Genomic DNA, 24,110 nt, shown 5'->3' on the forward strand with positions numbered 1-24,110 from the left:
TTCTCTATGTTCTCTTCCTGTCCTTTTTCCTGCTTCGCTCTCCCTCACTCTGGTCTCTGAAAGTGAGCCAGAGTGCTGAATGACCTTCAACCACACCCACAGCGAACAAAGGCCCCCTCCCAAAAAAAAGAGGTGGGATAGTAGCAGGATGCAGGAGACAATGGGATAAACATCAGGGGTGAAAGAAAGGCAGCGAAAAGAAGACGATGGGTGGAGAAGAACTTAAAGAGAGGAGAGAAAAACACGCTGAAGTGAGCAAAATGGAAAATCTCTCTTCTCTTGGAAGCCAGCAGAGCGCAGAGCTGAATCTGACAAGAAAGATGACTCTCCATCCCCTTTCCTACCAGTCTGATTAAACCTCTCACTCTAAAATGAAGCCGCCACACAAAGAGCCTCAGAAAACGAGGGAGTTGAGGACTGGAGCTCAAGGTGCAGACAGGAATACCTTCAGATACACTCCAGGGAGCAGGACCTTGAGGAAGAGGTGATGCTACGAAATTCCTTTAAATCGCATCTGCGGCTGACAAAGGAGCCCAAATTAAATTCTTGAACGAGGAAAGCAGCCAGCTCTTCTTTTTAAACAGTTTCCAAAAGAATAATTTTAGATCCAGATTCGCCTCAGAGATTCTCAATCCTTCCGTTTAAGCGTGTATAAGTCGGCTGTAATGAGTTCATCTACAACAGAGGGATGATTTCCTTGTGTGACTACAGCAGCAAGTAGAGAGGACTAATTAAAGTTGTAACATCTGCCTCCTGGGCTCTAAGTGTGTCTACAGGCTACAAGCATCTTTCGCTCCACTTCCTCCGCTCTTGTTTCAAGCCGGGAAAAGGGTAAATAAGGTATTCGCCTGCTCTCAAAAACAATGCCACTGTTCTCCTGCAAGAAGCAGCATCGCGGTGATTACCATAACCAATGAGTATACTGTAACTGCGGGCTCTCAAATATTCATAGCATCTTCCAGCCTAACTTCCACAGCTGTGGAGGAGAGGAGGAGAAACCGAGGTGGGTGGGAGGTCTGGAGCGTGAGCACGTAACCTGCTTACAAATTAACACCACAACCAAAGTCGGACAGCGTGAGCGAGTTTCTCTTCCACCTCCTCTCGCTGTTGCAGCGCTCTGCGTCCTCTCTCTCTTTCTCTCTCTCTCTCTCCATCTTCTCGGTCAGCGGTCTCCACTTTAATGATTTGGCGTCGCCGCGGATTCTTCCGCTGCTCCTCCACTTCGGACCGACTTCCCCCGGCTGCTCTGCTCAGGAGGAGTCCGACCGATGCGCAGCAGCGAGCCCCGACGCGGCTCTCTGCCCCCGCAGCTGTATTTAAACAGATAAACCGACAACGACAGACCCCGCCACTGCAGGAGGGGACAGATCCGGATCGGCGCCTCTGCAATAACCACCGAGACATCGGCCATGCCGGATATGCACGGAGGGAGAGATCTTGATAAGTATATGCCGGTTTTTTTTGTGTGTTTTTTTTTGTTGAGGTCCCTACAAACTCGTGTCTGCTTGGTGTGGCAGTGGCGATGACTTTCAACTCCAGCAGCCTCGAGATGAGCCGCCTCCTCCTGGAGCCCGACTCCACACAAACACCCAGACTGTAAAAGAAAGACTTTATCACCGAGCCCGGCTCATCAGCGACAATAAAAGAGACTTTATTGGTCACCGGCTGCGCCTCGACTTAGAAGAACAAGCACATTATTCGCTGTGAATCAAGCCAGGAGGATCGAGCCCGAGTGCAAGACGAATGGTTTGGGTAACTACAGCTTCACTTTACTACCAGCAATGCGCGGATAAACCCACAGCTACCTGCTGTTAACAGGGCAGTTATGAAACAGGTGTTGCAGAGAAGCGGTTTCATAGAGATTGTTAAATTGCCAGAGAGGACGCAGGACGTCGCGCTGCATGCTGGGGCAGTTAATGATTTTTTTTTTAATAAAGAAAACACTATACGTGATAACTCTGTCAAAAAAGAAAAGAGGAAACAATAAAGCCCCTCTGGCCGCACTGAGGCAGCCACCTCACACATCAACAGATGTTTCAGTCATGTGGCTTTAAGTCTGGGGAGGGGATTTATTCATCAGTGCATCATCCGGGATTGCACTGCCTGGCTCTCTATTAATTAATTAGTTTTCACATAATGGCATAGATGTTGTCCTGATGCCCTTGGTGCTCCGGAGGCACCTGCGATAACTTGTGGAGGACCTGGTCTTTGATGGGATTTGGAGCTCTACAAGGACTGTTTACGGAGATAAACGGTGAGAGTAAACACAAATTAATCTTTGCTCTACATGGATTTCTGTCCACTTGGAAATCACCCAATATTGATGGAAAACAAATGACCGTGGCAAACCCACCTCTGTCAGTGTGTGCTGCAAAGATGAGAGCTTTTCTTTTGTGTGTGTTAGGGAGGAGAAGGGGGGGGGGGGGGCACTGTTGCAGATGGAGGGAGAGCCATGTGTCATAAGACAGGTGACATTAAATTGTGAGAAAATTGATTTTCAGTCCAAAACTGAACACATACAAATGAAGAAATCTTTCACCTGCACACTATTACATGCCATTATTCATGCTTACAGCGAAATAGGTTGCCTCACCTCATCAACAGCAGTGTTATTTCACTGACAGGGGAATGATGAATTGGGTCATTATTGATGAGCGGAGTGGACACACGAGCTGTCATCCCTGTCCTTCACTCTGAACAGAATAAATTACACGGTGTTGACAGGGAGTCAAAACGCAAACATGGGCTGACAGGGAGATTTCCAGGGTGAAATTCAAGGCTCAGGTGGAATATCTTAAGAGGCACGACCTGGAGGGAAAGCCAGCTGCACAGTGGCTGTAAACTTCTCCATCCCCACACTCGCTGCAGATTGGGTTTGTTCCTCGAGAAATAATAAAACAAATTTGAATTCCAATACCCTCTCAATCTACGGCTTGGTGAAATTCATTCAATTTTGGGGGGAATGGTAATCAAGTTGCAGTGAGCAGTGAGACAAAAGGCTCCATAGACAATCAGATATGTATGATCTACGGCTGTCCTCCCACCATGCCTCAGAGCGGTTTAATCAGTCGAGATTGTTCCTTTCCTCGTTTCTTATTTTCCTCTGTTTCAGAACAAACTCTAATGTCTGTGACATTTCAATAGCCCCTGTGATGAATACGTTTGGATTCATCCAGGCCAAGCTGGCGCATGAACTGCATGTCTTCATGTAAGTGGGTGGAAGTCAATTTCTATCTGCATCTGAGTCTCCCTCTTCATCCTTTTCATCCACTCTCAACCTGATCTTATTTATGAACTATAATGATCACGCAGTAACACTTTATTAGGCATGTAGACAGCCAAGAGGCCTATTAATCTTTCACACGCAGTCGTATGCTCCTTCTTCGCACACACACACACACACACACACACACACACACACACACACCTTTTACCCTGTGGAGTTCCTCAGCCATCTTCAATGATTCAGACAACACCAAGGAGATGGCAGAGCTCCTGTTAGTCTTACAGCCAGGGAAGTGATGCGTCTTTCATCGGCAAGATATCAATACTCACTTTTCACCGGCAGACTTTTCTCACAGACCGCAATCATGCCGACAATCTCTCGCTCGATCACGCTGAACTGTTGCCTTTACGACACATCTGAGCTGCTAGTGATTTTGTATTATAATGGCATCGATCCCGTTGAAGGGTTGACACCCCCCGAGTGGTGCCGAGCAGATAACAGACAGTCCACTGGTCTGTGCTGTGATTTTCAGCCAAATGCAATAAAGAGACGTTGGTTCGATTACACTGTAAAGTCAATGATCATTTGTCAAGCTATATCAATACTGAGGTTTGTATGGTCTGTGGCTGAGAAATGAGCTGCTGTGGGGACAGAATTACCCTCATGTTCTGCCAGATTAGCATTGCCTGCATGCACTCACTCAGATGTACACAGTGTACACAAAGACACGAGTCAAACCCATCTCCAAACAAATAGAAAGTTATCAATATTCATTTGACACAAGAGGTGAGTTTGCAATGATTAAAGATTGCTGCACAGTATGAGCATGAATACGGCAGATTAGAGGCAAAGAAAATGCTTTGACAGTGCACCGAGCGGCGCCCGAACACAATTAATTAATAATGAATAAGAAGAATACAAAAAAGGGGCAGAAACAACAATAATTCACAGAAAAAGGTAACAGCAGAGAACTCAGGGGAACTCTGAGTATCAAAAAAAAAAAGAGCACAGCTAAGATCTTTATGGAAAATGAACACTATTTAATTCAAAGAGCCGCTGTTACAAAACAAAAAAAACAACACAATTTAACAGGCTACTCAGCTTGAGCCGCCGGGCGAGATGTAGCTTTGGCCAAAGATGAAGGGCGCTCACTGCTCGCTCGGCAGCCAATGTCTTTAACCATAGCAACGAGGGTCAAACCATTTTACATTTGGTTTTGTATTATTATAAGGAAAACAAGCATGTTCTTATCCCGTAACTTTATGAGTTTTACTGAGACAGATGGCCCCGTGTGGACACCTTGACCACGGTACTTCTCTGTATGTCTCTTTCAGGCATGGTGCCCACGCCCCAGGTGTGCGTATCAACCCTGGTCACAGTGAGCACGATGGCGGTGGTGGACCTCTACCTGCTGGAGCAGAGCATGCTGGGGTCTCGCGGTCCTCCCGGACCGAGTGCGTGGCAGTGTGCGACAGTGTTGCTAGGCGATGCGGGCTTCCTGCTCGCGCTGCGCTTCGTGTCGGCCGGCGTGGTGTCGGAGGCGCGTTCGCCGCGTCGTGGTTTTGCCAACGCCCTCTGGTTCCTGTTCCTGTCGCTGCTCCAGCTCAAGCTCTTCTTCGTCTGCCATAACTACAGGCAGGAGCGCCGGCCGCCCGACCCGCTGGCCAGGAAGACCCTGACGCTGCTGCTGTCCATCTGCCTGCCCTCGCTGTTCCTTATCCTGACGGGAGCCGACCATATGACCCCGCAGCGCAGGAAGCAGGAGGTGCGGGGCCGGCTCCTGTGGGTGGTGGTGGACCTGCTGGATGTGCTGGACCTGCAGGCGGGGCTGTGGGAAGCCCAGGGCGGGGCAGCAGCGGGGGGCGGAGGGGTCGTCGAGCAGAAGCTGCCCATCTGGGCCGAGGGCCTGGTCTTCTTTTACTGCTACGCCCTCCTGCTGCTGCTGCCCTGCGTGGCTCTCACAGAGCTGGGGGCCACCGGCCTGCCGGGACAGAGGGGGCCCCGGAAGGAGGCTCTGTACCCGTGGCTCAGCTTGGTCACCATCAACGTCTTCACCCTGGCCCTGCGGGGCACGGGCATGCTGTGGTACAGGGACCCCCGCGTGTCCACGGTGTTCCTGGGGAAGAACCTGCTGGCTCTGGCCGTGAAGCTGAGCTCAGCTTGGGAGAAGCACAAGCAGGAGCGCGGCGCCGCAGGAGCCGGGACTGCGGCTGGAGCAGAACCAGGAGACTCGACCCTGCCGAGCCAGAGCTCAGAGCAGGGAGAGGCCCAGGGGAAAGCTCCCCCCTCTCATTATCACACACTGACTCGCTCCCAAAGCCACACTCTCTCCCACGTGAGCCTGGAGCCCACGGAGACGCCGTTAGGACCCTCTTTCATCTCCCATGAACTCTAGAGTCACGCACGCATACACAAAAGCATGTGATCACACCCACACTTACAACTCTGACCGGCAGAAGCAGTATCACATCCAAACAGATAACTTGTATTGAATTTCAGTACAACAAGTGATGGATATAATGCAGAGCTGTGGAAATGCATTTGGCAAGCTTGGCTTTCTGCACATTTTGTTGTGCCGAGAATAACTTTAAAAACGCATTGCTGGGATTTGTGAGAGAGCATTTTTTACATTCAACACTGTGAACACATCTATCCGCCTGTAAAGACTATTCCAGAAATGTATATTGACGTCTAGTAGTGTTTCCTTTCCTTCTCTGATCTCGGCACAGCTTCCCAAACTGCCACAGATTTGTTGTATTCAGATTTGCTGCTTCTCAACATACAGCATCTCAGTGAGTGTAGGTCATGCGGCTTGTCAGAAAAATTGGATCAATACGCTCGTCATCGGACTCCAACTACAGACTCTGACCTTTAGTGTAGTTTTTTCTCTGTCGCTATACAGGGACCTTACAGAGAGAAAAGTCTAATACAAAAGGAGTGATGATTTATTTTTCCCTACAGCTCCAGGATTCGAAAGCTGTCTGCCTGTAAAACTCACTCTTCACGGCGCTCTAGTATTTCAATTTAGAGTCGAACCCAGTGGATCCAAACCTTTTAGGCTTTAAATCGAAGTCTACTCACAGGCCAAAGTGATGTTGCCTTTTTTGATTTTCTTTATTTGAATACTTTTTAGAGACCTGAAGAAGTACATTTCCAGTTTTTCCACAATAAAAAAGCAAATGTAAGAAGAAAAAAGAATAATATTGTAACAGATGTTCTCGCCTCATATCCTCTCTCTTTATTGCTCTAATAACCACCCAGATTTATCCTTCAACCCCTTAGTGGGTCCGTACGACGAGGCCGGCACACAATTTAAACCAAAAAGCAACACTGGCTGATATCACCCAGTTGTCTGGAGGGAAAAGTTATTCAGTAAAATCACTGTGGTGTTTTGAATGTGAGTTTGTCTTTGGTATTATGACACATTTTATTTTATTTAAATTCAGGATCTAAACCGCTCGAGATGATTTCAGAGAAGCACAAGTACAGTCTTTTATTTTAGGACCACTTTTGCTTTTAAAACCCTCCTGCAGCGATTTTAACACAACAAAATGTGCTCAACTCAAGATGCCAACTATTTATGAAAGACACTGTTTCCATAGATACAATGTTTCAACGGTAGAGCTTAAAGATGAGCATTTTGCATCATCTTAATCCTATTGCAACACAAACTACAGTGCAGGTCTATTTTACTACATTGTTTACAAAGCCAGAACACCAATGTAAGTAATCCCTTTACTGTTTCAGGATACATTTAAAATTCATGTTTTGATGTTGTCTGTACGGTCTCAGAGTCTCTTTCAGTCATTTTCACAAAGAAGAAGAAGTAAAAGAAACTGTCCATCTGCCTGTCCAACCCTGAATCCCTCTTTTCACCATAGATGAAAGTTAACTTTTTGAAACCATGAATAATGGATGAACCCTTTCAAGTTGTTAACATATGTTTTTTTGGGGCATCATGGGATTATGGATCAGAGCAGCAGGTGTAGCGGATGTACAGTCAAGTGCCTTGTTTCCTCATGGAGCCACGAGGCGCACACGTGACGTGTACCATGTGGAACTTGGACATGTGCCACGTGTACACTGAAGTTATTCCACAGCTGCTGTCTGCTACACCTCCAGGACGAAGAGCAAACTAATAAAAGTGTTTCATACTCGCCCAGTGTTGACAGTTCATTGACTATTATGTCGGAGCGTTATTGGCAGCCTGTCGCCCACATATACAGGGGAAAACAAGCGCAGTCAGTCCAAATCATTCAAGGCCAAGAGGCCTGAGGGTCAAAGACCTGCCCTGTGTTTTTATCAAAATCAATCAGCTTGCATTCTGCTGTCAGAGAACATTGCATGTTTTTATGATTTTCTCTCTTATGGAGCTGGTGAAGTGAGTGGACGCGCCTCCCCCCTCCTCGCCCTCACATATTCAAGCTAGGAGAGCGTGCTCTATGCTTCATAGTGCAGCACGCTGACAAAAGGCCGTCATTTATCACAATTATGCCGGCGGCCCCATCAGCTTGGATCCTCTCGCAGTAATCCTTGAGTGTGCCGTTGTATTGTCTGTTTGATGTTGAAAGAGAGATGGGGTGTGCCTGTCAAGAGTTGTAGTAAGTGTGTGATGTTTCCAGAGGCAACTGACTCGTTGCTCAGAGCGGCTGTGAATGCACCCGCTGGCCTCTTCCCTCTTTGCCTAAATGGTCCTATTAATTGAAATCGAGGCTGTACGTCAAAAAGCAAGTGCTTATTCTCAGTGCTTGATGCTTGATCTACAGCCTATGTTAACAGGATGTAGTAAGACTAATGTACACATTCAGGCACTAAGTTTCAGTGGGGAATTTCTTGCTGGTTCAGAGAAACTTTTAAGGAAAAACCACAGAGGGATAAGCAGAGTAGTAGACAGCATCCGGCCCTTACCTCCCCTCTCTCTTTCATCTCCTCCTCCCTGTTTCACTCTACATTTCAAACATACGCATTCTGGATGCACTCCCTGTTGGGCAACTTCTCATATTTCTATTATACTAAAAGCAGCAACTGCATTGACAGCCTCGGCAAACGACTACCTCCTAGAATGTGTTACACCTGTTAAGCTCCAGGTACAATGCCCAGCATTTTCCCTCAGCTCCCACACATGCTCCTGAAGAAAGGTGCACGAGTCGCTCTCCGATTTCTTCTTCTTCTTCTTTTGCCTCTATTCTTTCTCTTGCTTCCCATGTGTTAATTTCACTCCAGTCAGTAATTATTCTGCTGTACCAAAGCTGTCAGTTTCCCAGTTTTTTGTCTTCCGTTCCTTCTTTTATTTCTCTCGTTTGTTTAAATTTGCCCCGCAGCCGACAGGCGGCCTACCTCTCTGCACTTCCCCTGTCAATGGTGGTTAGTCAGAGAGGAGGGAAAAAAACGAGGAGGAGCGGCTGGGTAAGATTAAAGGGCTGCAGCCACCGCCTCAAGCAGAGTGGATGCCGACTGCCATTCATTTACCGTTACACACGGTGTGAGCTTGATGGAGCCCAGAGAGACAAACGCACACAACATGCCTCCCCAACAACAATGACACCCCAAAGGATCCAAAAGGAGGCACCTTTAGACAAACATATGGCTTTGCTTTGCTCCGTTGAGCATTTGGTTACAACCCATCTCACATCATTACCCCTGACACAGCGACAGCTAGAGTATGCCTACAAGCTCACGCCCCCGTGGTCTAGCAGAAAGAAACACATTTAACAGACAGATGTCTAAATCATTCATCGGAGCACACACCATCAGCGTCGCCGCTTTTGGGCAAAACTTCAAAGTATAGTCGAGGAGAAAGAAATGATGCAAAAGAGTGTGAGATATGTAATACTGGAGACATGCTGGTCTCAGGTGACATCCAGCTGAAACAGGTGATAAATAATTTACATGACGCTCAAATTAAATTCATTTAGTTGATTAATCATTTAGCTGCTTAAAAAAAAATTAATCACTAACTAATTTGATTATTGCTTAATGGTTTTTTAGTGACAAACAGTTTCTGGTTCCAGCTTCTCAGATGTGAAGAATTGCTGCTTTTCTCGATTTTATATCTTTATAAATCAAAGGTATTCAGTAATTTTACCAACAAATCTTCAAACTGAAGTGACTATAGTTGAGTAAAGTACAGTTAAGCACACAATTACACATAAAACAAAGCACAAAACCTTCAAGTAAGACAATGATATTGAAATTACAAATTCAGAGACCATGACTTGCATCCCAACTCTGAAAGAAGTGTCTCACACACACAACTGCTTTTCTGCTCCATAATGTGCAACCAGTTGTACTTTGTATGTCCTACAGATTTTAATACAATAGATACAATGCTGATTTTTGTCTAAGATGATATGATGATAAGCACAAGTACCACAAAGACTCAAATGATGAGCTAAACATGGGACAGTCATATGGTATAGCAAAAGAAAAGAAACAGAATACAAGAATATCTACTCTACACATGAATCAACGACAACCTTGACGCTTACATGGTCGGTTACTTTCATGCTTTTCTAAAAATCAGTAGCTTTTAGCTTCGGCGCTCCATTTAGCGGTGAAGGAGATCTCTGCTGTGATTCACATTACTTCCTCTTTAAAAGTCTATTAAAAAGACAGCAACACGAAAAACCTTCTTCCACCATCTTCATTTAAAGTCCCATCTTAGGACCAACCTGTGCCCTGGAACGACTTTACCTGATGAGGAGCAACTGCTTCATGAGGGAAATGTATTCTAATTAATCTCTAAAATGTGCTCCTTACTGCTGAACTGAGGGCGCAAAGCCAGGTTTGCATAAAACTAGAGCGAGACGGAAATCAGATCTGAAAACAGTTGAACAGCTCTGGTCAGATTTATGTCAAGACAGTTTGTCGGCTTCTATTAATAATCCAATACGACTGGGTTCACTACAATGTCCTCCATCAGCAGTGTGCTGCACAGGAACTACATCAACCTGAATGTCAGCGGTAGGTACAGTTACAGAGGTCTTCCTGCACGTTACCCGGCTCTGAACAAAAGATGAGACCCTGTTGGTCCTTTTTCTGTGACATCTTGGCCAAGAGCACAGGAGTTATGAGATGCTGGTCATTTGATTAATAGAGTCAAGAGACTAATTCAGCAAATTAAAAAAAAAATGTAATTGATGGAAATCACTGGATGTGTAAAATAAACGCATTGCAGTGACATGAAATGTGATTCCTCTTTCCTCATTGGGTGACGGTCTTTGGAAATGAACAGTTGCATTCCTCTGGGTAAGATCACATGAAGTCTGAGTAAAGGGTATAATAACTTTTTGTCAATTTGGCAGCCTTATCTTAAGTCTGTAGTTACATCACTGACTCCACCACTGGGACGTGATCATTTAGCCAGAGGGACTCTTTAAAGCAGCCTGTCTCCTAAAAAAGACTTTCCCATGAACTGAAACTGCATTGTGAAATAAGTTTTGAGGGCAATGTGTTTCATCTTGAATGACGTCGGCTTTCAGGGCTGAAAAAACGGTCCACAGTTTGATTGTATGGTAACGTTCAGTGGATGAGTGAAGGCCGTTAAAGGATCTGTGTGCAGTTTATCCTGCTGTGTCACTCTGCACAGACTCTTTACAATTTGGTTTGTAAAGGAATAAATATATATATATATTTAATCAGAAAAATAAAAATGTTTAACCCTAAAAAGCCACTCATAAATGATGCGTTAGTTTTGTACTGACCTAAGCTCAGTTCAAGACTGAACATTAAGAACTGAAGACAAGAAAAATATTAAACTCTAAGTGAGAAATATCAAAAGTTTCTGAATATTTGAACAAGACGAAGAGCAAGTCTCCAAAAGACCAGCAATAAGACTTCCTACGCGTCCAAGATGGTAAAGAAACTTTATCCTTATTCTTGCCTGTTATCTTGAGCCGTAACATAATTCATATCCTTTAAAATGATCAAATTACAATCAGAGCATCTTTAGGGAAAAGAAAATGTGTTTTTTAGGGCAAAAACACCCAAGAATACCACAAACGACCACTGATGCTGACATATCAGCAGTCATGTCACTGTTGTCGAGGAGGTGGTAGACAGGGGATTGTTCAAAGGGCTGTTGTTTGGTATTTGTATGTGTGCCTGTGGGAGCTGCTATTAAAAGAAATCCCTCTGTCTGTCAAGTAATGCAAATCTGCAATAAAAAACTGGTTTTTGCACCCAATGTTTTAGGTGTGCAGGATTTTTTTGTAAGGCCAGTTGAAGCGAAAAGATTACAGTGATGTATCCAGAATTTTGGATTCGGGGCACGCTACAGACTAAAAAAATAAATAAATAACCTTTAGGGTTAAAAGTTGAGTGACAGTCAGAGCGAGTTTCTTAATTCTCAGCTTTGGTGGATCAGAAGGAACTTAAAGGTCTTCAGTGGAGCTGAGGGGGAGAAAGCTTTAGCTGAGCCTTAAATGTGATCAGTGAAAATCTTAAAATCAATTATACATCTAACTGGTAAACAGTGCAGAGACGGTAAAATTGGGTTATTACGGTCTCTTTACTTGGCAGCAGTTTAAACCCCAGCTGCTGTATTTTTCAGGGGTAATAAAAGACGTTGAAATTGGATGAGATTAAAGAATAGATCTGCCTTTTAATTACTGGAGAGAAATGTCTCATTATTAAAACGACTCATTGTACTGTTACTTCAAAAGTTAAGTCATTGTCAAACATCAGTTTAGACCTTGTGACCTGTGTGCGTGTGCGTGTGCGTGTGTGTGTGTGTGTGTGCAATACTCTTGAGAACAATAAGTCTTAAACTGATGGAAATTTTAAAAAATTAAATTGGCTCATTGATTTTCTTTGTCCCCTCAGGAGCAACCGACACAAGCCGTAAACAAAGCATCTGACACATCATCACTTTTTTAGTTGATGATTCACAAGATGAATTTGATCCCAATATTAACCCGATGAGAAAAAGATGATTTCAAAGCTGTAGAGCTGCAGAGTTGAGTGATCTCGAGCAACAGATTGATGGATTAACAAAATAGTCAACAAATGAACCATTAAAGAAACTATTTGTTATTTAAATATAAAAGATGAAAACATTATCAAGAGGATGTGTAGAGCAATACAGAGACTGTTTGAACTAAACAGGAGAGAAATGTGTTTCATTAAATCACTGTCCCAGTTTGGCAGGGAGTTCAGATTTCCATTAATTAATTTAATTCATGTTCTAGTTGATGCCGCTGGTGACATCCGAGTACATCAATTTGAACCAAACCATAAAGTAATGACACTGTTACAGAGAAATGAGATGTTTTTACATCATTTTACTCATTTGTAACATCTCAACGTTTGCTGGTTTGCTGACATAATTTATCACTTGTTGCTCTTTTATGACAGTTTTGTTCACTTTCCCATTCTCCTCTCTGAGTGTTGCCACCGAGATGGATTAACTGTGGGAATTGATCTGGTTACCGAGCGTTCGACATCAGGCTGACGAGCGCCGTCCATTAAAGAGCCAAACTGGTCCTCTGCATGTGCAGAGCGAGCCGCAGGGTTTCTGTCATTCAAGCTCACAAAGGACACTCAAAGTTAAGTAGCTGAATCGCCATCAAAGCAGGAGCGAATTGTGCTTTTATGGCATAAAATATTAATTTTATGCCATTAAGATAAAAAACTATATACTTGTGTGATCAAAGATAAGATGAGCTTATTTGTGGATCCCCCATAACGAGTTGTGTTTTTAACAAATTGTAGTGTTGAATTCACGTTTTACACGGTTATGTTGTGTTATCAAATATGTTAAGGATGTCCCTGGAAATTAAACAAATGAAAACCCAAATCTAAAAAACTTAATTTACAAAACAAACAAATGAAATGTGGTTTAATAAAAAGATTTAGTCAGTAATTATCTTGGATTAAAAAGAATACGTGGGTTTATTACGTCCTTTCAGATTTAAATGTGTTACAGACGCAGGACACGTACCTCTAACATCATCACTGGAAGGATAACTTTATTCACAGCAAAATATTAATTCAGCTTCAGTAATTTTTCTCCTCTTACTACAATCCATCTTGCTCAATGCTTGAGGACTGCTGACTTATTTTACGATCGTGCCAGCAGATACATACATTTTTCTCGCAGCAATTGGCATCGCTGGTGAAAAAGTTATAGCGGTGCATCCCTGAGCAATAAAAAAAAAAAAAAAGGAGACAACCTCAGCTGTCTCTCTGGAGTAATTGAACCAGAGAGAAGCATACAATAATTTAAGACAAAACCTTCACAGTTTCAGTCCCATTTCATCGGATGGCTTGTAACGAGCGAGGCTAATGTCTATCGGCAGCTGCTGTCGATGGAGGTGTTGGTGTCTTTGGCCTGGAAACTGTGAGAAAATAGTTGCAGCCTGAAGCAGAGTGTAGCACCTTCCCGCACAATGGAGCTGTGCGACTAGAATAAGAATGGGAATATGAATAGGGCTATGAGAGGAGATGGAGGAGGTGGTGGGGATGTAGGATGAAGGGACTGAGGAGAGGGAGAGAGGCAACTATGTGATTGGCAAATTGAAAATAGGGAAGGATCTGCTTGTCTCGCAGTTAATGAGAGCAGTGTGCATAGGGTCAGCTGATAAAATGAAGTCCGGCTCTTGCAATTAAGTTAATACTCCTGATTATTCGGCGCGAACAGATGGAACAAGAAGTGGAATCGTAAGTGATTTTACCTGTCCCAAGATGGGGCCCAGCGGGGGCCCGGGGGCCGCTTGTCCTGACCTCACTATAGCTCGGATTACGCTGCTGACATCCAATTTCTTCACAGCCTTGGCTGCCTTAGAGATCTTCGACATCCTGCTCTCAAAAGCCTTAAATCTGCTTCCACGTCAACTGAGAATCCATCCACTGAGAATGCAGAAGGAAAACAAACAAATTAGCCTTTCGTGAATACACAACTGCAACAAATCATTTACACGGCGGGCTCATTAAAACATCATACACTCAAATCAATACAGATACCCACGGGCCAAACTCGTGCCTTTCCATTCTGCGGCGGGCGAGTAATTAAGAAAATCTTTGCCTTCGATCAGCTCAGCGAGAGCCACTTTCCTGGAGGTGTTTGCAGTGTGGCTCTGTGCTGACGCTTGCCATGTTGAAGAGCCTGAGAACTGGCAGGATTTAAAAACTTCTCTCCCAAAAATCATGGGGTGCATGCCAAAACATCTCACTTCAGCTTCAGATGTGTCACCACTAAACTCCCTCTGCTGCTGCAGAGCTTCCTCTGCAGCAGCAGAGGTCGAGAGTGGAGGGCAGAATATGGATAAGTAACAATACTAATACACGGAGGAGGGCGGGAGTGGCATCCCCGCCTATGGACGCGAAGAGGGGTCGGCTTTTTCATTCCACCTTAAAATGCATTTGCCAAATTAGGAGTCAATTAGTGAAGTGGGGAGAACGGCCTGAACTCCTGGCTTTTCTCTAGGGGGGGTTGAAACGCATAAAAGCAAGCCTGTAATCCTCTGCTGGAATAAAAGTGATACTGACACAGCTGAAAAAAAAAGAACAGATCAATGACTAGCGCCAAGGGACAAATACAAGTTTTAAGGTTGAGCCTTGTGATTCAGGGAAACCCTGCATTCAATAAAAATAAGTACTTGAGGGAAGAGAGGAGGTCCAGCAATGATTCATTGTGGGCAACAGAGGATATCCAATTAGATCAACAGAAGAGACAGTACCAAAAAGATATATGGGACCTCACGCTGCTTTAGAGCAACAAATAGGGAGAAACTGATCCCTGGTAAAGTTGTGCTTCTATCTGCGCTGCTGATTATCCAGCAGCCGTTAAAGCGCAACCACCATAAGCAACATTTAGGGCATTAATGTGTTGTGCATCCTGCCGAGAGAGTCCCAAATACAATCCATTTAGTTTGAATTCCCTCTTTTCAATGTAAGCCTACACGTCTACACCTCAGAGGTCAATTTCACGCTACTCGCCTAATATGTTAAGATACTTTGTTGTAGAAAAATTGTGATTCAGTTCTGATACATTTTTGAGCCTGTATGCATTAAATCTTGAGTGAGAAAAGCCCACTGCTATCAACAGTGACAGAAAGGCTCATGAATCCTAAATAGCACGCTGGAGAAAAATATGTTAAATAGCAGTTTGAGGGGGTGCTAAAAAGAATTTCAACCAATAAAATGACGTACTGTACATTCAGAGAGACGAAGCTTAACTGGAGTTTTGCGGCTGCGAGAGAAAAACAATTAGGGCCAGCATCAAATGTTGGGTTTAATTCCAATTTGGGGCAAAGGGAATAACAGTTCTGCGAGTGGGGAAATGACAACGTCACGCTTTAATGCACCGCAACTCCAATCTCTGTTGGAGAATGAATAATAAAACCGCAGTTCCTTCGCAAAGTGAAATCACTCATCACAAGGCCAAGCAGTGAACGCTGAAGAAGAATTGACCTACATAAGGCATCTCAACTGCACCGACGGTACGTTTCACGCAGCTGCATTTACATTAGATTCAAGGAGTAAAGGCGCATTAACTGTGCACCGGCAGAAAACACTGTTCAAGGCAATACAATAAGCCTAAATCAGAGCTGGGTTAATATTTTGCAGTGAATAATCAAATCAAAGCCGCAGCAATTTGAAAGGAGCAGGCACTGTGTTGAGCTGCTCTTTAGGCTGAATATTATATTCCTACAGCAATTACTGGCAACAGCTCCTTCGATAACACCGAGTACACAGTTTGAGCAATGTGTTAAGGCCGTGTAGATTTACAACGCAAAAGCACTTTGTTTAAACATGCTTGATAAATGACGTGCTGCAAAGCCAGTGATTAAATTACCACCTGATAGAGAAGGGCGAGGGGAGCGATAACAGGGAAAATAACACCGCAAATGTTGGACCAGTCTCCTATATTCTTGTTGCACCCAACAATGCCGTTTCTATTCCTGCCTTTTTAGGTGTTATGCATTCCATTTAATTGAGATTGTTCCATTAGGTTCTGCATGAAGTCTCTGGTTATCAACTCATGTTGGTTAATAAGTTCTGGATGTCCAATCGGACGAGGATGAAAGTAATCAAGCAACAACATGGATCTTTTATTAAAGCGTGTGTTCACATCGCGCTAGACAGACAGAAGAAGGGAAAAATCTATGTTGAAATAAAGGAGGCGCAGTCAGGGACTGAGACACAATTCTTCAAATTGCCTATTTACACAAAGCAGTCAATTTGTGGCTGAAGTGGCAACTTTCAGCCACAAATCTGACCATAAATGTTTAGGAATTACAGCCATTTTTACGTGGTGCCCCATATGTTTAAAGGTTCAGAAGTAATTGGACAAACTAACAGAATAGTGAATATCATGTCATGATAATGTTCAATACTTGGAGGAGAATCGTTTGCAGTCAATGCAAGAAGTCGTCCACCAATAATCACCCAAAGCTGAGTTTCCTCCCTTGAGATGCTTTGCCAGAACTTTATTGCAGCCTCCTTCAGATAGTAAAGCCCCAAACACCTCAAGACTCATCCTGCGACTTCCATCAGCTGTGACATCATCAATGAAGACCGCTAACCCGGTTCAGACACATGTTGACCAAAAGATTTCTATGACTTTAAACAAAACACTTTCCATGACCAAACATTTTGTGAAATCTTTTAGTGAAAAATTCAATATTTAAATGAGAACTCCAAAGCATACAGTCTACCTTAAACGACACAAATGAATGAGAAACAATAGTTTGATTTAAAGCATGAATATATATAGATGGAGGACATGCCTGCTTATATGGTGAACGTCTTTCTGTTAAAAACATAATTTATTTTAATGAAAAACATGAACATACAAATATAACAAATCAAGGACTTTTACAAAACCTTTGGAATTATATTCGTATACGGTTAATGCCATAGTTTTGTTATATCCATTTAAAGCTAAAAGTCTACTCTTTAACCACATATTGCCTCCATCATTTCAATTCTGTGTAAAGAAAAAAAGGATGTTCAGGTTATACTCAGTAGTAATAGTTAAACATTCACTGTGAACTGTGAAGCTGCCGGGTCTTGCAAGGCTTTACAAGTGGGCCGTTTAGCAGAAGATACCTGGACTCTCCAGATAAACCATAAGGAAGATTTAAAAGTTAATTCAGCTTTTCTATGAAAATTACAAGTCAAATATTTAATATCATGGTAGAAAAATTCATCCTTAGTTATAAATCACCACCAAAATCCAGGCTGTTTCTCAGCCTATCTGTTTAGGAAATCTCTCCTGCTGCTTGTCAGACAAACGACCTGGAATGGAAACACAAAGTCTTTGACGGAGGTAAACATGGCAATAAAACTGAGCACCAGGGGGAGAAAGTGGAGAGAAATCCCGACCGTTATTAAAATGTGCAGGTCTACATAAACTATTGTGAAAAGACAGAATAACCTGAAACTCCCCCTGTACATACTCATTACATCTTTTATCATCTGTTCATTATAACGAGTCTCACGATTCCTTTTGAGTTTCACACGACAGCAGCTTCTGTGGTGTTTCAGCATAATCAACACTGACTGCACTTCAAGGATAAAGATGACTTTGATTAAAGAAATTAATCAGTTTGCTATTAAAAATCAGCATTTAATTGGACTGGTGAAGCCCATCGCGGCTTGTTGTTTGGGATATTAAGGCTCTCTTTAGTCTTCATTAAGGAGACGTGTCAAACAGTGGCCAACATCAATGAATCCTCCACAGTTCAAGGTTACTGGATATTGATCTTCTATAAAATTACATTCTAGAAAAATGGTAGAAAAGGTCTTTAAAAAAACGCCCTCAATGTAAATTATAGGCCCCGTACCAGCGCCCTGAGGAAATCATATCATCTCTTTCTATTTATATCTTTCTTATTGTTTTACTGCCTCTGATTAAATTAATGCTCAATATACATTGATTTCTCGCTGGGATCAGGCTTTGTTCCTGCAACAACACAGAATCAAGTCTGGTTCGAACATTTTTATAACACTTTGTCTGTTTTCACATCTTCAGATCACAACTAATTAGAAAGAGAATTCGTCAAGAAAACAAATGTAAAATACTTTCGAATGAAACCACATAAATGAAGTATTATGATGATCAAAGAGTATTATCTCATTCAACCCTCTGACAAAGATTCATTTGAGGACGAATGCAGTATTCACCAGAAACTGTGCTTCGGTAAAAAAAAAAAAAAAAAGTCCCCATATTTTATTCCATTCAGAGCACCTTTATGTGGCTGGTTTATGTTCCTCTACAGCTTTACTCCATGTCCCCCCGAAACCATCTTTGTAGGATTGGTTCTGCCCACCAGACAACAGCTGACTAAGCTTCATTACCAACACGGGAACCCGATACAATTTTAATTATTGTTTATGGGAAACATGGATGGAAGCTTATCACCCTCGTGATTTTTGTTTAAAATGAAAATAATTTAAATCCACAACAGCAGCTAGCGGTTTACAAGACGGCAACGTTGATCCACCACTTCAGACAGAAACAACTAAAGGATGGAGTGACGTGGTTTTATGCACGGACGTTCATTCTGAAATCGTTGCCAATACAAAGTATCCGACCAAACCACAAAACCCATCCCTATATTTCCTTTCTATTTTCTTCATTTAATTAATGTCTCTGTTCCCCCCGTGCTACAATAACATGGTATTTATAGCGTAGCTGACAGTTCACAACCCTAATTAGTCTGAATTCAGTTGATACATTTACTTAAGCAAGGTTCAGTCCTCGGTTATGTTTTAAATGTGCGATTCATTACCCGATACATATTTATTGTCCCGGGGATGTAGGTTTGTATTACTCTGATAAGAAATTAAAGTATTGTAATTCTGGTCTCACCGCTCAAAATCCTTTGGGTTTCCATCTCAGTGAAGATGAAAACCTGTCGGAGGCCATTTCGAAAACAGAAACCATGATCAGTTTTCTTTGAAAATAAAAGGAGAGGGACAGAATTCATTCTTATCTTCCAACAACATTAAAGCGTGGACAATCAGTTGTATTCAACTCTTTGTGTGGCAGTCCATCTAGTGGTTGCATTCACCTTTACATAAGATGCAAGACAAAAGCTGAGAGATTCATTCACAATAACTTAGCGGTAAGTCACGCGTGTGTGATTTCTGAACCTGCCACCAGACTAATTGAAGATAAACAAGAAGAAAGGCCCTGGAGACAAACTGAAGTCCCTTGATACTAATAGAAAAAGAGCCAGGCATATTCAAAATTATAAAAGCAATTTCATGTTTCTGCCCATCATTGCAGAAAAGTTTGAATACCATTAGAGGCACAATAAATGACTGTCGTCCTTGAATACACAAGATGCCAAATCTGTTAACGGCACAATAAACGGCACAGGAAGGACCTTCACGGGCAGCAGGGAACTCTGATGAAGTATTTGTTCAGACGGCGCCACATTATGAATTACAGGAGCTGCAGATTAACTGTAATCGATGAGTCTAATGCCGCGACCAAACAGAACGGAAATGTAACTGTGCTTTGACCATTTAATGACACACATGGGACTAAGAGATTAAGAGACAAAGTTTCAGATATAATTTTTTAGCAAACCTGTCATAAGCCAATGCTGTACCACGACATTAGTATTCCCTCCCTCAAACCCCGGTCCTGGAGCTATTGATCGCTGAATGCCAAGTGCTAAAGGCCAGTCAAATAAAACGTAGTAGTCAAGAAGAGTCTGAATGATCCCATGAGATTGAAAAGGGGAACTTGCATGACCTGATTTAACTGAGATGTAAACCTGTTGGTCTCTTCTCTTCGAGCTCTCAGCTAATCTGCAAATTCAGAAATAAACAACTTATCATTTCCACACTATCAGGGAATGAACACCATTTGCATCAAATAGCCTGATGTCTGATTTAATTAGTTTTAAGCTACAAAGTAACCACAAAGTTATAGGAACTGCTTCGCAACACATTTTCTGGGTGCAATTATTGCCGAGAATATATTCTAATTAAGTTATTACCACATAAAATGGTGTCTGGTGTTCCAACTGTGCAGACATTTATTTTATGCCAAAATTTTAATACAAACTTGAGTGACAGACAAAGTCAGTGTTCAGCATGTTTCTACAGTCCAAACATTACTATACGATGCCTTGCAACTTCTAGGACCTACTGATTGAATAAAGGGTTAATTAAGTAATCACAACTCTTGGATTTTGATAAATCAACTTAGCAGTAAAAACTAATATTTCCCAATGCAAGTCTGTAGGAAAAAGTATTTTTGGGCCCAATAGCATCAGGCTTGCCCCCGAACCCATCCTACATGACCTCTTGCACCAAATGTGACCCAATCACATATGAGTGTATGGTGTCAATTATAAGTGGCCACTATGTATTTTAATCAGTTCACATGTCTTCCAGTTGTCAAATGGTCACAGTGCAAAAGTAAGACATTTAATGAGGGCACAGCTGTTCTCTGTGCCGCTTTAGTGCCGACTACTGAAGCAGCAGATGCATTCCCATCGCCGAGCCTGGACTCAAACCAGGACCTTGTACTTGAATAGTGATGACTCCCAGTCTAAACTCCCTGCATGTATTATCTCTGCTTGCCTGTGATCAAATCCCAGGGAGGCCGCTTTCTTCCTGGCTCCCCTGAATACATTACCTCTCTCCCTGTCATGTTTGAATGGTGAGACAGAATGCGTTACAAACTGCCGGTACTTTGAATAAATATAGAAAAGCAACAAACCGCGACAATGATGCGTCAGCAGCAGATATGGTCCCTGTGAAATTTTAAAAAAGGGAAAAAAAACCCTCAGTTCAGATCATCGCCAGATACATTTTGCAGCCATGCAGCATGTCTCATATGTTGTGGCTACATAACTGACCACTGTCTCTAGTATCTGAGCATAAAACACATGAAAACCACACACTGGTGTGTCAAAAACTGACTCAAGTTACATTAGGGGTCCCATTGTAACTTGAATTTGAATTTTGGATAAATAAATGATTTATAAAGTCTGGATGAACCAATAGAAGCAATTCATTGCTCACAACATCATTAGACTTCTTTATGCTGCGGCTGCTATTCAGCAAAAACACATAAACAACAAGCAACGCGAGAAAAGATTTGAGGAAAAGCGTTGCAGTCAGAGATGAAGATGATGACACACATACATACCATCTCTAGGAAACATGCGGATGCACAAGGCTCTGACATTATCATGTCCAGCCCTCACGTCTACAGCTCAGAAACTGTAAGCCAACTGAGACTACAGTCACAATGTGACAGTAAACTCTCTGAACTCTGGAGCCATCTGCCCTCCTGGGTCTGAGCTGCTGCTGCAGCTGGATGTCTTGTCCAGAAAACTGGGGAGGTGTGATGGCAACAGCGTGTTGTACTGTACCGGGGCTACAGGCCACCTGACGCCAAAGCAGTGAAGGTAACCGGCTCCACCATTTCTAATAATCCTCTCTTTCCTCCTGCTACTGTGTGACAATATCCAGATTCAGGCAAATATCAAAGACATTTGAAATTAAATATTCTGACTGATCAACTTTTCATCTTTTTGAGGTTGTTGTTGGTGGGGGCTTGGAGAAAATCAAATATCACAATATTTTTTACCAAAAATCCCAATGTCTTTACAAATGTAAATGCCAATGCCGAACTCAAGGTTTCAAAACAACAATCTACAAACAAATGAGCGACATGTGAGTCAATGAGAAAGATCAGCAAAGAGAAAAAGAAAAGAATTGACCAAAGGGGGAAAAAAAGTTAAGTAGACAGTGATGGAAGACAAGCAAAAACAAGTCGACCCTGAACGGCCATTCAATAGATTTAGAGAAATGGAGGATTTAAAAGGATTAAAAAACAATCCTGAATTGCCCCTCTTCCTTCTAGACTTGAATTGTCTATTATATTTATCTAAAGTTTGTTTTTAATCAATATAGGAGTTTACATCGGTGGCTAAAACAAAGCCAGCTAAAGCTTTGGCTGACTTTCGCTGAATGCAGCGTTCTTTGAACAAAGTAAGCACGACAGCTTTTCTGTGAATATGAGCATGATGAGCAACGTAAACCAAGTAATCAACATGAATTTGTATCACTGTCTACCCTATAAACAGCTGTGTTTGAAAATAAAATTGTATTAAAAAATTGTATTTCATTCTATCGCTTCCAAAACAAAATCACTCACCAGCTAACTCCAGATCTTTATCACACGATGCCGTGTTTATGTCTTCGTTCTGGGAAAACAACTGATTTTCCCCCTAATATCACCACATTAACTTAGACCTGCAAATAAATATGTACTTCATAGATGTCAGGTTTACTGTCAGGCTAGTAAAAGAGAAATTACTTGATTGACCTATAAAACAAATGCAAACAGGATATATAGTTGATTCTCAAAGGGAAAATATCATTTAAAAGCATCTCTTCATTCACATTCAAAGATTGAAAAATAATTTGGCATCACCATGAAGGTTTACAGTGTTTGCCGTGTTTACAGACCACAGAGTCTGCAGGGGAGCCGATGTGTTGACATGTCAAACACAATAACTATTATCATTCAATAACTGCAGAAGTGATTGTTAATGCTGTTAGCTCCACCTGTCAAGTCTAATGTCTGCTATGAAATGTGTTTGTGAATCTGATAACTCTGGGAAACATTAAGGAACAGCAGGTATTTGATAGTAATACAGCTATTAAGAGTCTGCTTAGTAAAGTAAAATTGTTACCTTCAAGTCTTTTGACAGGAAAAAGAAAGAAAAAAAACAGATGTAAACTCATTCAGCAAACACATCAGTTACATTTAATAAATGGAGAACACTTTGTTTCTCGCCAGTTCACTGTCAATATAATAGAAGATCTTCTTCATGACATTAAATAATTATGATACATTAGTAACAATGAAAGCAAAGGTTTCTGAGGGAATGTCTCAGGTGGTCTGAAGCTTCAGACTGTGGTTGTGTTTTTGACCGGAGACAACAACTGTGACCAGACTTTGACTCGAATATGCATGCATGTCAACGAAATGTATTTATTTATTCTCAAATGACCTTACTCATAAACAAAAACACACGTCACAATAAATGACCCCAACTGTTCATATCGGACCCTTTTGCTCATAGTAATGTCCTCATTCATGAGAGTTTGACTTTGCTTCCAGGTTAAGTCTGAACAGCATGAACGACCCTTTAAAGCTCTTTACGTTAAAGGCCCAAAACTACCTAATGAGAAACAGTTATAAGACGGATAGAGCGTGTGAACAGCATACTCTCATCTTTTGTCCCACTAATAAGCTACACCCTGCCTTAAATGAAGCGTCACGCGCAGCTGCAACACTTTGTGTCACATTGGACAGTGAGACGCACGTTACCAGCAGTAACGCTCAGCGTCCCCACACACCGATTAAAACCTTCACAACGGGTCAAAGAGGAAAGAGTACAACTCTAAAAAATACAAATAAAAACGACAAAAACCTTCGTGTTGTCTCACCTGAGACTTGTCCTGCACCTTCACGCCGCTAGCAGCATCCCACAGGGCGCAGACATCTTGGATCGCTGGACGCAGCGCGCTGGTTGCTGCTGTGGATCAGGACGCTGCCCCCTGCTGGAGCGGAGGAGCAGCTGCAGCAGCAGCGAGGAAGAGGAGGAGGAGGGGGAGGAGGGGGAGGAGGAGGAAGAGGTGTTGCTCAAGGACGTTTCAGCTTGGGGGCTTATAGATGACTATGACATAATTTTTATTGCGTATTTGACACGATTCAGTAACTGCTTTGGATTTTTAAGTTGTAGCCCAGTTGCCTTGAAAATGTTTGTGTAGATAAATGGTATTTCTTCTATTTATATTTTTCCTATATTTCCAATTGTCTATTTCTCTGAGACCTTTTAAGACACTATCACAGCTATAATGTATCAGCTGGGTCCATTTAGCCTATAACTGAGTACAT

General features: G+C 42.5%; 2 protein-coding genes across 2 annotated transcripts in view; one reads left to right on the forward strand and one right to left on the reverse strand.

Annotated features, from left to right (window-relative positions):
• The window catches only part of mrpl11 (mitochondrial ribosomal protein L11), a 34,263-nt gene extending 10,523 nt beyond the window's left edge, over positions 1–23,740 (reverse strand). The window contains exons 1-2 of the mRNA XM_068592496.1: positions 23,660–23,740; positions 13,900–14,074 (exon numbers count right to left, since the gene is read on the reverse strand). Of these exons, the coding sequence (XP_068448597.1) occupies positions 13,900–14,022 (123 nt within the window). The 5' untranslated portion in view covers positions 14,023–14,074; positions 23,660–23,740. The remainder of the gene's footprint in view (positions 1–13,899; positions 14,075–23,659) is intronic.
• Positions 844–7,356, forward strand: tmem265 (transmembrane protein 265). The gene is made up of 2 exons (XM_068595903.1): positions 844–1,752; positions 4,561–7,356. Exon 2 carries the CDS (start codon positions 4,563–4,565, stop codon positions 5,619–5,621), a length of 1,059 nt encoding a protein of 352 aa, XP_068452004.1. The 5' UTR covers positions 844–1,752; positions 4,561–4,562; the 3' UTR covers positions 5,622–7,356.
• Positions 23,741–24,110: the final 370 nt, after the last annotated feature.

This window comes from Clinocottus analis, unplaced genomic scaffold (assembly GCF_023055335.1).
Source record: "Clinocottus analis isolate CAN_PGR_092001 unplaced genomic scaffold, fCliAna1.0.p SCAF_10, whole genome shotgun sequence".
Taxonomy (NCBI): domain Eukaryota; kingdom Metazoa; phylum Chordata; class Actinopteri; order Perciformes; family Cottidae; genus Clinocottus; species Clinocottus analis.